This window comes from Macaca fascicularis, chromosome 1 (genome assembly GCF_037993035.2).
Source record: "Macaca fascicularis isolate 582-1 chromosome 1, T2T-MFA8v1.1".
Classification (NCBI taxonomy): Eukaryota; Metazoa; Chordata; class Mammalia; order Primates; family Cercopithecidae; genus Macaca; species Macaca fascicularis.
This window is the reverse complement of record NC_088375.1, coordinates 82,780,767-82,793,874: the sequence shown is the minus strand read 5'-3', so window position 1 is coordinate 82,793,874 and position 13,108 is coordinate 82,780,767. Positions and strand designations below refer to the sequence as shown.

The following is a 13,108-nucleotide window of genomic DNA, read 5'->3' as shown; positions in this document are numbered from 1 at the left end:
TGTTTAGATCCTGTCTCTTCATGCCTACACTATTAACTACTCCTTTTTTCTTTTGCATATCCAAGCAGCTCCTATCTCAAATAAAATCACAGCTCCCTCTGGTTATCAGTCTATATTCTGCCTTTCTTCACAGCTAAACTTCTCTGAAGAGTTGCATATAGTCACTAACTCTATTTTCTCATTTACTATCCATTTCTTAATCCAATCTGGTCTGGCTTTGGAACGTCACAAAAACAGCACTCGAGTCCCATATTCTCGAGGTCAGTAAATTCAATGGACATTTTCTAGTCCTCATTTTACTTACCAGTGTTATTTGATACTTTAGACCACTTCTCCTTTTGGATACAATTGTTTCCTTTGAGTGCTGTGACACTTCCCACTCTCTCTTTCTTGTCATCCTATTCAGCTTAACTCTGACCAATCCCATGTTCTTTGCCACTGTCCTTTACCTGGCTCATAACTGCTACATTTCCTTGGTCCTGTTTTAGTCTCACTTTATACATTGTCCCTGGTCAATCTCATCAATGGCTATGGCTTAAACATCCACACACATGATTACTCCCAAATACATCACCTCACCCCTAACTTCTCTGAGCTCCTGACACATATATTCAACTGCCTCCTAGACATCACTGGCATGTGTCAAAGGTACTCCAAATTCAACATGTCCAAAATTGAACTCATGATCCTTCCTCTAAACTCCTGACCTTTTTTTAAGGACTTCCAGTCTTAGTGAATGGGACCACTATTAGTTATTTTAAGCAAGCCCAAGGTGTAGGTATCATCTTTGACACCTCCTTCTCTCTCACCAACCCATCACCATAACTGATAACTGTACCTTCAGAATATCTACAGCCTCCTAAATGGTCCCCCTGTATTGATTCTTGTTCTCTGTCAATCTGTTCTTCAATATACAGCCAGAGTGATCTTTGCAAAACAGAAATCCTCATATTAACTCCTTGCTTAAAACCTTTCCGTGGCTCTTATCTTCAAAGCATAATGACAAATTCCTTAACGTGGGCAAATCCTTGCTTTACCCAACATTTGTATCCCTATCTAGCCTTATATTTCTTTCCTCTTTCCTAAGAAAACGAGCAAAAGTCTCAGAGTACTCCCTCTACTTTTCACTCTGTTGGAGGGAAAGCTTTGATAAGCCTGCAAACACAGCTATCTGTAAGGTCTAGGCACTCCACAGATTAAAACATTCTGGCCCAATGAAGGCCAGAATTCTGGAAGCTCAGGCCCCTTCCAGAAATCAAATACACCCATCTTCAGGCAGAGGATGAAGAAAACTAAAGGTATACCTAAATATTGTTTGCAGTATGCATTTATTAGGTAAAATAGGAAGAAATACAGTCATGTATTGCTGAATGACAGGGATACATTCTGAAAAATGCATCATTCGGCAATTTTGTCACACAAACATCACAGGGTGCACTTACGCAAACCTAGGTGGTACAGCCTAGTACATACCAAGGCTATATGGAATAAACTATTACTCCTAGGCTACAAATCTGTACAGCACATTTCTGTACTGAATACTGTTGGCAACTGTAACACTATACTATGTATTTGTGTATCTAAACACATCTCAATGTTGAAAAGGTACAGTGAAAATACAGTATTATTATCTTATGGGACCATCATCATATATTCAGTCCATCATTGAACAAAATGCCATATGCAGAACATGACTATATATTATTACTAAAAACAAAGTATGGTCTAGTCCATAGAGAAGAGGAAACACTAATTTTGGCAGACCCTAAAACACCTGAGAAACAATAACATTTAAAGGCAACACAGAGAAGTAAAAAACCCATAAAAGAGACTGAAAATGAGCAGATAGACAAGTATAAAGAAAGCCAGGTGAGTATTTCCTTAAAAGTCAAGGGGGAAAAAATGGAAATAAGTGGTCAAATAATAAAATATTGCAGAATGATGCAGTGAAATGCAAATTATTTTATTTACAAATTAATTATTTTATAAAGATTAACGACGAGGAGGTATCTGGTGACCTTGAAAGAGTCTTACCAATAGAAGGAAAGAGGTAGAATCCAGGTTGAGGAATGAATTAGAGGTAAGGAAGTCTAGGCTACTCTTTCAAGAATCCTGATAACTGTGAGAAGGCAATACAGAACCAAAGATGTTTCTGGGTTGTTTTGTTTAAGGTGTTTAAGCATGTAGCTTGTTTATGTGCTGACAGAAAAAGAGCCAGGAGAAAAAAAGACATCAGAGAACATATCTGATGGACCCCAATTTCCTGAGGAAATGGCAGAAGCAGAGCTCCAAAATGAGCTGGTAGGATTTACTTCAAAGGAGAGGAGGTACAGTTTTCCCCACACAAGCACCATAAATGGGGCTGAAAGCTTATAAAAGTGAGGACATAAAAGTGTTGGATGAGAAAGGAAGTTGTGGTAAAAAATAAAATCAAGGCCGGGCGCGGTGGCTCAAGCCTGTAATCCCAGCACTTTGGGAGGCCGAGACGGGCGGATCACGAGGTCAGGAAATCGAGACCATCCTGGCTAACACGGTGAAACCCCGTCTCTACTAAAAAAATACAAAAAACTAGCCGGGCGAGGCGGCGGGCGCCTGTAGTCCCAGCTACTTGGGAGGCTGAGGCAGGAGAATGGCGTGAACCTGGGAGGCGGAGCTTGCAGTGAGCTGAGATCCGGCCACTGCACTCCAGCCTGGGCGACAGAGCGAGACTCCGTCTCAAAAAATAAATAAATAAATAAATAAAATAAAATAAAATAAAATCCTGGAAATGGTAGAATTTGAGTGAGGAAGGAAAGAAGACTTAAAAAATGGAAATATGTGAGGGAGTAATTAGATACTAGTAGGTAAGAGCAATAAAGGAGATCACAACACAGTCAGAGGCACTGGGGACTTAGGAGAACCGTGACCCTCCTGTAAGGTCTGTACCTCAAAAAAATGACATGATATGCATGAAAAAGTGATGGAAACTGTAAAGTGCTATAGACATATCAGATATTCTGACATTTCACTGGTATTAGTAATATTCCTGTAACTTTTATTATTATTATGAATGGTTAGATTATGTTCCCATTGAAGAGCAAGCTTTGTATTTGAAGACACTGCTAACTGCTATGACTAATGAAGTGAGTAAAATACCCAACTTTATATTTTGAAAGTAGACACTAATATTTCAATATGTTTCACTTGTTTCCTTAATTTAATGCTATGAAAAATTTATTTCAATTTCCATAAACTAAAATATAAACCAACATGCCTAAATAGTAATCTTGATAAATACCTTCTGTTTTCTCTGACTTCAAAGATTCAGTGAACGCTTTAACTGTTTTATATTCCAATTCCTTTTCTGCTATTTCAGTTGGTTGAGTCTCTAATGGTTTTATATCTTCATGTTTTTTCTCTTCATATTTTAAAAGTCTAAATGACAAAGAAAACAATTCTAAGAAAATAAATGGAAAAATCACACCAACAAAATACTGAGCTATTAGCATATTACCTACAATTTCACATTTATAATTAAAACAGCTTCTTAGGTTTAATAAATACTATGATTAACATTCTCCATAACTGAAAGATTAAATATTTATTCTGACTTTACAATACAATATAATATATATTCACTCAAATATTTTTGATAGGCACTTTGAAAAAGATCTGCAACATTTACATGGAGAGTCTAGTTAGATTTTAAATAGGTCTAACTGGTGTTAGGGCCTTGTGAATCTTGATCTCATTTTAGAAGATAAGAACTGTTACCCAATTAAACAGAGTGAAGTTAGAACACAATTTTCTGAAATTTCATACCCATATATTGCCTTCCTTTTTTTTCACAGGACATTGGCCAACTCTCTACTGTTGGAAAAACTTTTTCATAAGAACAGAATCCAAAATTACTGCCTACAATCGACTTATATTATAGATCACAGTTTTATAAAGCAGAGAAAATTCTAGGTTCTGTAAAGTCTTATATGTACTGTTAAGGGAAAAAAAGTACTTTATCTATTGGTATATTAAAGAAAAATACTTAATCAAATCATTAAGAAGGTAATATTTCTTTTCTATGACAAAGAAAGCACAATGTCTTTGAACTTATTTATAGATCGCTTATTAGGTATTATTCTTAAATCCTTTTCCTTTGAGCGTTTTGAGTTCCCACTTTGTTTATAAACATCTTGAAAATTTTCCTCTTCATTAAAATGTCTATCTATATCTGTTGTACTCCCCACCTTTTTTTTTTTTTTTTTTGGTACTGAATTTTTTGCCATTTTGTAAACAATGTGTAGTAGTTATTTACACATTTTGAGCAGCAATCTTTTGTCACTTTATATCTCTCATTTGGAATTATCTTTTCACTTTCTTGATGTCTTTATAAACAGAAGTTACTAATTTTAATATAATTTATCTGCATTTTCCTTTATGGTTTGTATTGTTTATGACTTCTTAAGAAATCTTTCCTCAGTCCAAGGTAATGACAAAATGAGCTTATATGTTTTCCTAACATAAAGTTCTACCTTTTACAAGTCTTTTAATTAATACATTAAGTCCTTAAATCCTTGACTTTTGGGTATATTATAAGAGACAGGCTCCATTTCTTCCCCTGCCCCCAGCCAATAAGGATATACAATTGTCACAGCACCATTATTGAACATGCCCACTTAATCTTCACTAACCTATAACGCCAAGTCTATGTTCACTTAAAATGAATACAATGGTCTGTTCTTGGGTTCTTTATTCTTTATTTGTGTATCCTTGTTTCTACAGCACACTCCTTAATTATGATAGCTTTATAATAAGTTTTAAGAGTTGTAGGTCAAGATTATCAGATTTTCTTTTTAAGGAGTGTTTTACATATTCTTGACCCTTTGCTTTTCTATATAAATTTTGTTGAATTCTGAATTAAACTTTATAATTTTTTCATAAAGGGCATAATTACATCATTTGAAAAAATAGTATTTATTTGGGAGGCTGAGGTGGGTGGATCATGAGGTCAGGAGTTCAAGACCAGCCTGGCCAAAATAGTGAAACCCCTTCTCTACTAAAACTACAAAAAAAATTAGCCAGGTGTGGTGGTGGGTGCCTATAATCCTAGCTACTAGGGAGGCTGAGGTTGGAGAATCACTTGAACCTGGGAGGCAGAGGTTACTGTGAGCCAAGATCATGCCACTGTATTCCAGTCTAGGTGACAGAGCGAGACTCTGTCTCAAAAAACAAAAAAGTATTTATGTATCTAATGTACCTATTTTTCAATACTATTACAAATGATGCCTTTTGCTTTCCTAGGATTTCTCAGTTGTTGGTTAATTTCTCATATCCAACAACCTCCTTCTCACTGTTTTGGCATATCCAAGGTTGGTCTGGGGGAAGGAGCCAACAACCAGTGTTAACTTGCCTATCTTGTTAGAAAATACTCCCTGAGAAACTAAGGTTTTTCTAAACTCTAGAATCATCAGTAAATTCTGATATATTTTAAGTCTTTCACTGTCAGAATGGCTTACCACCAGCCATACACTGCTGAAATCTTACTTTAGAAAAAACTCTCATTATATTTTATCTTATTTTTACCTTGGTTTTGTGTTGGTTTCCTCCTTGTCCATCTCTTGATTTTCAGTTGTCAAATCAATGGGTATAAATGTCTCCATATGTTTTTCTGAGTGAAACTACAAAGTAACTGGCTGTAAAAAAAATTCACATTATTATCTTTAATATACAATACAATCTGACAACTACGACTATTGGTATTCAAAATGGCATATATAGTTCCCAGCTTCTCAATAGGCTTAATATAATATCCTGACTGCCTTTGTTTCTTATATACAGTATAATTTCCAAACCCTTCACAAAGCTAGTTAGCTTTCTCAGGGCAATCTCTATATTGTCTAACTTCCTTTCTATGGCAATTTTTTTTCCATCTTACATGCATTGGTTTATGTACATACAATTTTAGTTTACATTAAATAGCATGCTAAAGATAATGGTAAGTTTTAAGATTATTTTTTTAGGGGAAATTATCAAAAAGAACTTGCGAAAGTCATCAGAAGTGGTAGCTGAAGTTGATGAACTAATTTCACCATTCACTAAGCACTAAAAGGCCACATCCATATATTACCAGCATTCTTCACATAGAATAGAACAAAAGGGAGTCAGTAATGAAATATAAAAAGGTGAGTTTCTTTCTGATTACTGAGGGAAATCTAACAAGATACAGAAAGTCTTTAAATAAAGTTGATGTGCTACATGGCCATGCGCCATAACTGAAGAATTAAAGGTAAAAATTTAAGACCGGAAAAAAATTCAACAGCCCTTCATGCTAAAAACTCTCAATAAATTTGGTATTGATGGAACGTATCTCAAAATCATAAGAGCTATTTATGACAAACCCACAGCCAATATCATACTGAATGGGCAAAAACTGGAAACATTCCCTTTGAAAACTGGCACAAGACAGGGATGCCCTCTCTCACCACTCCTATTCAACATAGTGTTGGAAGTTCTGGCTAGGGCAATCAGGCAAGAGAAAGAAATCAAGGGTATTCAGTTAGGAAAAGAAGAAGTCAAATTGTCCCTGTTTGCAGATGACATGATTGTATATTTAGAAAACCCCATTGTCTCAGCCCAAAATCTCCTTTAGCTGACAAGAAACTTCAGCAAAGTCTCAGGATACAAAATTGATGTGCAAAAATCACAAGCATTCTTATACACCAGTAACAGACAAACAGAGAGCCAAATCATGAATGAACTTCCATTCACAATTGCTTCAAAGAGAATAAAATACCTAGGAATCCAACTTACAAGGGATGTAAAGGACCTCTTCAAGGAGAACTACAAACCACTGCTCAGTGAAATAAAAGAGGACACAAACAAATGGAAGAACATACCATGCTCATGGATAGGAAGAATCAATATCGCGAAAAATGGCCATACTGCCCAAGGGAATTTATAGATTCAATGCCATCCCCATCAAGCTACCAACGACTTTCTTCACAGAATTGGAAAAAACTGCTTTAAAGTTCATATGGAACCACAAAAGAGCCTGCATCTCCAAGACAATCCTAAGTCAAAAGAACAAAGCTGGAGGCATCATGCTACCTGACTTCAAACTATACTACAAGGCTACAGTAACCAAAACAGCATGGTACTGGTACCAAAACAGAGATCTAGACCAATGGAACAGAACACAGTCCTCAGAAATAATACCACACATCTACAGCCATCTGATCTTTGACAAACCTGACAAAAACAAGAAATGGGGAAAGGATTCCGTATTTAATAAATGGTGCTGGGAAAATTGGCTAGCCATAAGTAGAAAGCTGAAACTGGATCCTTTCCTTACTCCTTATACGAAAATTAATTCAAGATGGATTAGAGACTTAAATGTTAGACCTAATACCATAAAAACCCTAGAAGAAAACCTAGGTAATACCATTCAGGGCATAGGCAAGGGCAAGGACTTCATGTCTAAAACACCAAAAGCAATGGCAACAAAAGCCAAAATTGACAAATGGGATCTCATTAAACTAAAGAGCTTCTGCACAGCAAAAGAAACTACCATCAGAGTGAACAGGCAACCTATAGAATGGGAGAAAATTTTGCAATGTACTCATCTGACAAAGGGCTAATATCCAGAACCTACAAAGAACTCAATCAAATTTACAAGAAGAAAACAAACAACCCCATCAAAAAGTGGGCAAAGGATATGAACAGACATTTCTCAAAAGAGGACATTCATACAGCCAACAACACATGAAAAAATGCTCATCATCACTGGCCCTCAGAGAAATGTAAATCAAAACCACAATGAGATACCATCTCACACCAGTTAGAATGGCGATCATTAAAAAGTCAGGAAACAACAGGTGCTGGAGAGGATGTGGAGAAATAGGAACACTTTTACACTGTTGGTGGGATTGTAAACTAGTTCAACCATTATGGAAAACAGTATGGCGATTCCTCAAGGATCTAGAACTAGAAGTACCATATGACCCAGCCATCCCATTACTGGGTATATACCCAAAGGATTATAAATCATGCTGCTATAAAGACACATGCACATGTATGTTTATTACGGCACTATTCACAATAACAAAGACTTGCAATCAACTCAAATGTCCATCAGTGACAGACTGGATTAAGAAAATGTGGCACATATACACCATGGAATACTATGCAGCCATAAAAAAGGATGAGTTTGTGTCCTTTGTAGGGACATGGATGCAGCTGGAAACCACCATTCTCAGCAAACTATCGCAAGAACAGAAAACCAAACACCGCATGTTCTCACTCATAGGTGGGAACTGAACAACCAGATCACTTGGACTCAGGAAGGGGAACATCACACACCGGGGCCTATCACGGGGAGGGGGGCGGCGGGAGGGATTGCATTGGGAGTTATACCTGATGTAAATGACGAGTTGATGGGTGCAGCACACCAACATGGCACAAGTATACATATGTAACAAACCTGCACGTTATGCACATGTACCCTAGATCTTAAAGTATAATAAAAAAAAAAAAAAGTATAGTAAAGTAATAATAAAGAACTGACATAAAAAAAAAAAGACTGTAATCAATGGAGAATAGAAAAAGTTTTAGCTGGCAAATGAATATGCATCAGATAAATCAACTAAGACTGAAATAAGCCAGGGGTAAGAGTAGTTCTTACTAGCCGGGCGCGGTGGCTCAAGCCTGTAATCACAGCACTTTGGGAGGCCGAGACGGGCGGATCACGAGGTCAGGAAATCGAGACCATCCTGGCTAACACGGTGAAACCCCTTCTCTACTAAAAATACAGAAAACTAGCCGGGCGAGGTGGCGGGCACCTGTAGTCCCAGCTACTTGGGAGGCTGAGGCAGGAGAATGGCGTGAACCCGGGAGGCGGAGCTTGCAGTGAGCTGAGATCCGGCCACTGTACTCCATCCTGGGCGGCAGAGAGAGACTCCGTCGTAAAAAAAAAAAAGAGTAGTTCTTACTAGAATAGAAATGCCGGCGGGGTGCAGTGGCTCACGCCTGTAATCTCAGCAGTTTGGGAGGCCGAGGCAGGTGGATCACGAGTCAGGAGATTGAGCCCACGGTGAAACCCCGTCTCTAGTAAAAATACAAAAAATTAGCCGGGCGTGGTGGCAGGCACCCGTAGTCCCAGCTACTCGGGAGGCTGAGGCAGGAGAATGGCGTGAACATGGGAGGCGGAGCTTGCAGTGAGCCAAGATTGCGCCACTGCACTCCAGCCTGGGTGACAGAGGGAGACTCTGTCTCATAAAAAAAAAAAAATCTACACAGTAGGTATGAAGCTGACAACTATAACATCAATGTAGGACAGTCTACCTATTGACAAGACTCAAGGTGCACAAAGAGTCCTACTCATGACCCAAAGAATACCAAGAAAGGCCACAGAAGGATCATTCACTGCAGCCAACAACTGAAGGATACAACTGTGACCATAACTGGAGATAAGACGAAGAAACAGATCCTAAGGGAAGTAGATTGCACTGGATTTAAAAAAAAAAAAAAAAAAATCCCTAAATCAAATCCATTCTGAACTTGCAATAAAGCAAGAGTCAGTAAACTTTTTTTTGAAAAAGAACCAAAGTGGCCAGGTGCAGTGGCTAAGGTCTGTAATCCCAGCACTTTGGGAGGCCAAGGTGGGCGGATCATATGATGCCAGGAGTTCGAGACCAGCTTGGGCAACATGGCAAAACCCCGCCTCTACTAAAAATACAAAAATTAGCCAGGAGTGGTGGTGCATGCCTGTAATCCCAGCTACTTGAGAGGCTGAGGCAGGCAAATCGCTGGAACCTGGGAGGCAGAGGTTGCCATGAGCTGAAATCACACCATTGCACTCCAGCCTGGGCAACTGAGTGAGACTGTTTTAAAAAAATAAAATAAAATAAAAAGAGCCAAAGAATAAATATTTTAGACTTTGTGAGTGAAAAGGCAAAATTGAGGCTATTACATAGGTACCATATAACAAAAGAGAAAACAAATTGCCACAAATGTTTTATTGATGAAATTCAATAAGTGATAACAATAATTATGTATTTTTTTTGTAATACAGGCCTGTAAGAAAAATAGTGTTCTTTGGGGGAAGATAACATCTCACTTAACTAGGATTCGAAGTTAGTGTTACCTATCACTAAAGTGGTTGTGAATTTTCGTGTGTAAAAACCATTCTTAGCTTGTAAACATACAAAAACAGGTGGCAGGCCAGATGTGGCTGACAGGCCATCATTTGCCAACTCCTTTAAGAGAGTATATGCTAACCCCAACCTCAGCATTGACTTTGGAGTGACTTACATATTCATGCTCTCATCATTACCAACAAATATCCAACAAACAAGAAAGGTTGCTCAAACTCATTACTAACCAAACTGTAAAAAAAATTAAATGAGCTACTTTTTTCATATCAGACAAGTAAAAAACATCAAGTTAACCTCACACTTCTCCACAGCAACATTCAAATGCCAGAATATTTCCTAAGGGAAATAAAAAGAATAGCTTAAGAATTTTATACAGAGCCAAGTTTTCATTTAAGCATGAAGATAACAACCATTTCAAAACATGAAAAATTCAATAAAAATATCACTCATAATACTTTCTTGTAAAAGGCACATGACACTAGATCCCACCAACACAGACATTAAAAAAGGACAACTTGTAAATAAAGAAAATAATAATAACAGCATTAAACTCATTTAAATACAGAACTAAGTCAAAACAATGAAGGGACTTATGAACACAGAACAAAATTTTATTTCTATACTTATATTTAGATAGTAAATAAAATCTAAATATGAGTATTGAAGTAATAGTACAAGTAAAACAAAATCAAGATGGGAGGAAAGGGAGGTAGATGGAATGTAGGTAGCATAAGTGATTTGTTTTCCTCATCTTTCAGATACAGAGGTCAACAGACACTGACTGGTTAAGGCTGATAAATAAAATAACGGAAGTTTAAATATGTTATTAAAAAGTATAAAATTATCCATAAGAAGAACAAAAATTATAACATAAACAATGGAAATGTGGGAGTAGGAGACATTGGATAAAAGGTAAATTCATGAATTCTAATATCTTCATTTTGCAGTGGGCAGTCAATAGATGCTATCTAAAATACATAGCTCACAAAATACAGGTTGAAATATAATGTATTATATTACAAGTCTTGAAGAAAAATAATAATGCATGAACCTTCCAAAGTATCAGAGGCAAAACAAACTATGTGTTTATATAAGAGAGGGATTAAAAACATGAGAAAAAGTTTAAAATAAAGGATAGTTGTGGTTGACTTTAATAGGTTGCCCATACAATATTCATTTCCTCCTTCACTTTCCCAAACAGTAATCTTATTTTTGTTCAGGTAGATCTAAAAAAATAAAAGACAGGTTAACTATTACAGAGAATAAAGTAATAAATCAGACAAAACGAATCAAGAGTCTAGAAGGAGAGAGAAATGGGGACCATAATGACTGAGAATAATCTTCCAGACATAAATCTTCAGTTTCACAAAGTCCAACAAATTCTAAGCAGAATGAACATATGTTCATACATATATACACATGAGCACCCACATGTGGATACATATACACACACACACACACACACACTCCCCCAACATAGTGAAACTGCAGAATGCCAAAGACAAGGAGGAGATCCTAATGGTACTAGAGATAGATTACTTAAGCTGGAAAATCACTGGACTAAGAATGGGCTTCTTGACGGTAAAATCTAAACCAAGAAAATGATACAATATTTTCAATGTGCTAAGGAAAAATAACCATCAACTTGGAATTCTATAACTGGTAAAAATATGTTTCAAGAATAAAGGCAAGATAAAGACATTTCTAGGCAAATAAAATAAACATACATAAAAATTATCCTAAAGGACTTCAAAAAAGAAGTACTATGATCCCAAGTGGAAGGACTCAGATGAAAGAAAAAATTATGAGCAAAAAAAGTAATACATGAGTAAAGCTAAACAAATACTGCATAAAACAATAATTATTATGGGATTAAAAGTGAGATGGAACTAAATTATCCAACAATAACAGTGCAGAGGTCAGGAGGGGGAATGATCAGAACTAAAATGTTTTCAGATACTTGCATTTTCTGGGGGAAGAAAAACAGATGGATTAAACTTATGCTTTGATAAGTATGCATCTTAAAATTTTTATGGTAATGACTAAAGGATATATAGAATGCATAAATTTCAAGCTAACAGTTGGGGGTGGGAGGTGAAATAAAAATAAATATATAAGCAACCAGTCTAAGAGGAGACAGAAAGATAAACAGAAAAGTCAGAACAAAAGAGAAACTACAAAATAAAGTGGCAGAAATAAATAGAAACATATTACTAATTATAATCAATATAAATGAACTAAATTATCTAAAAGGACAATATCAAAATTGAGAAGAAAGTTCAGTTATACCCTATTCAAAAGACAAATTTCTGAAACATAAGGATACAACAAGGATGCAAGTACAGGAAAGAGATATACCAGGCAACTATTAAAGAAAATAAAAATATTATAGCTATATTTATATCAGAAAAAAAGATATTCAAGCAGAAAGAGTCACTAGATAGAAAGAGGATCACTACATAGTGACTAAATTTTCATTTCGCCCGGAAAATAAAACAGAAGAGTTTGGAACTTGGACTTAACAACATGGCTTCTAAATATGAAATGCAAATGTGTAAACATATAATACATATTGCAAAAACTGAAAGAACCATAGGGAGAAAAAATAAATCTAGTATGATAATGAGACATTTTAACAAACTTATTTCAGTTAATCAGGCCAACCTTTTCCTGCCAAAACTAACAAACAAACAAAAACATTAAGGATACAGATTTTAACAACCCAATTTAAAAGTTTGATTTAACATATATATTATATAAAACTCAAGAAGTGGAGAATACATATAATTTTAAGCACATATGGCATAGTTTGAAAATCAACCACCTACTGGATCATAATGTAAGTCAACACATTTGAAATGATTTATCATCATATAGCCCAAATTCTATGACCACGATACAATTAGAGTAGAAATAGATGAATCATGAAACCCCATAAATGTGGAAATTAAGAAACACATGTCTAAATAACTCACATTTCA

The 13,108-nt window shown here is 36.1% G+C and overlaps 1 protein-coding gene across 2 annotated transcripts in view; it reads right to left on the bottom strand.

Annotated features, from left to right (window-relative positions):
* DNAH14 (dynein axonemal heavy chain 14) overlaps nt 1-13,108 on the bottom strand; it is a 526,180-nt gene that overhangs the window by 500,141 nt on the left and 12,931 nt on the right. For both annotated transcript variants that reach the window (XM_045397720.2, XM_045397721.2), the window contains exons 2-3: nt 5,560-5,669; nt 3,278-3,414 (exon numbers count right to left, since the gene is read on the bottom strand). In XM_045397720.2, the coding sequence (XP_045253655.2) occupies nt 3,278-3,414; nt 5,560-5,636 (214 nt within the window). In that variant the 5' untranslated portion in view covers nt 5,637-5,669. The remainder of the gene's footprint in view (nt 1-3,277; nt 3,415-5,559; nt 5,670-13,108) is intronic.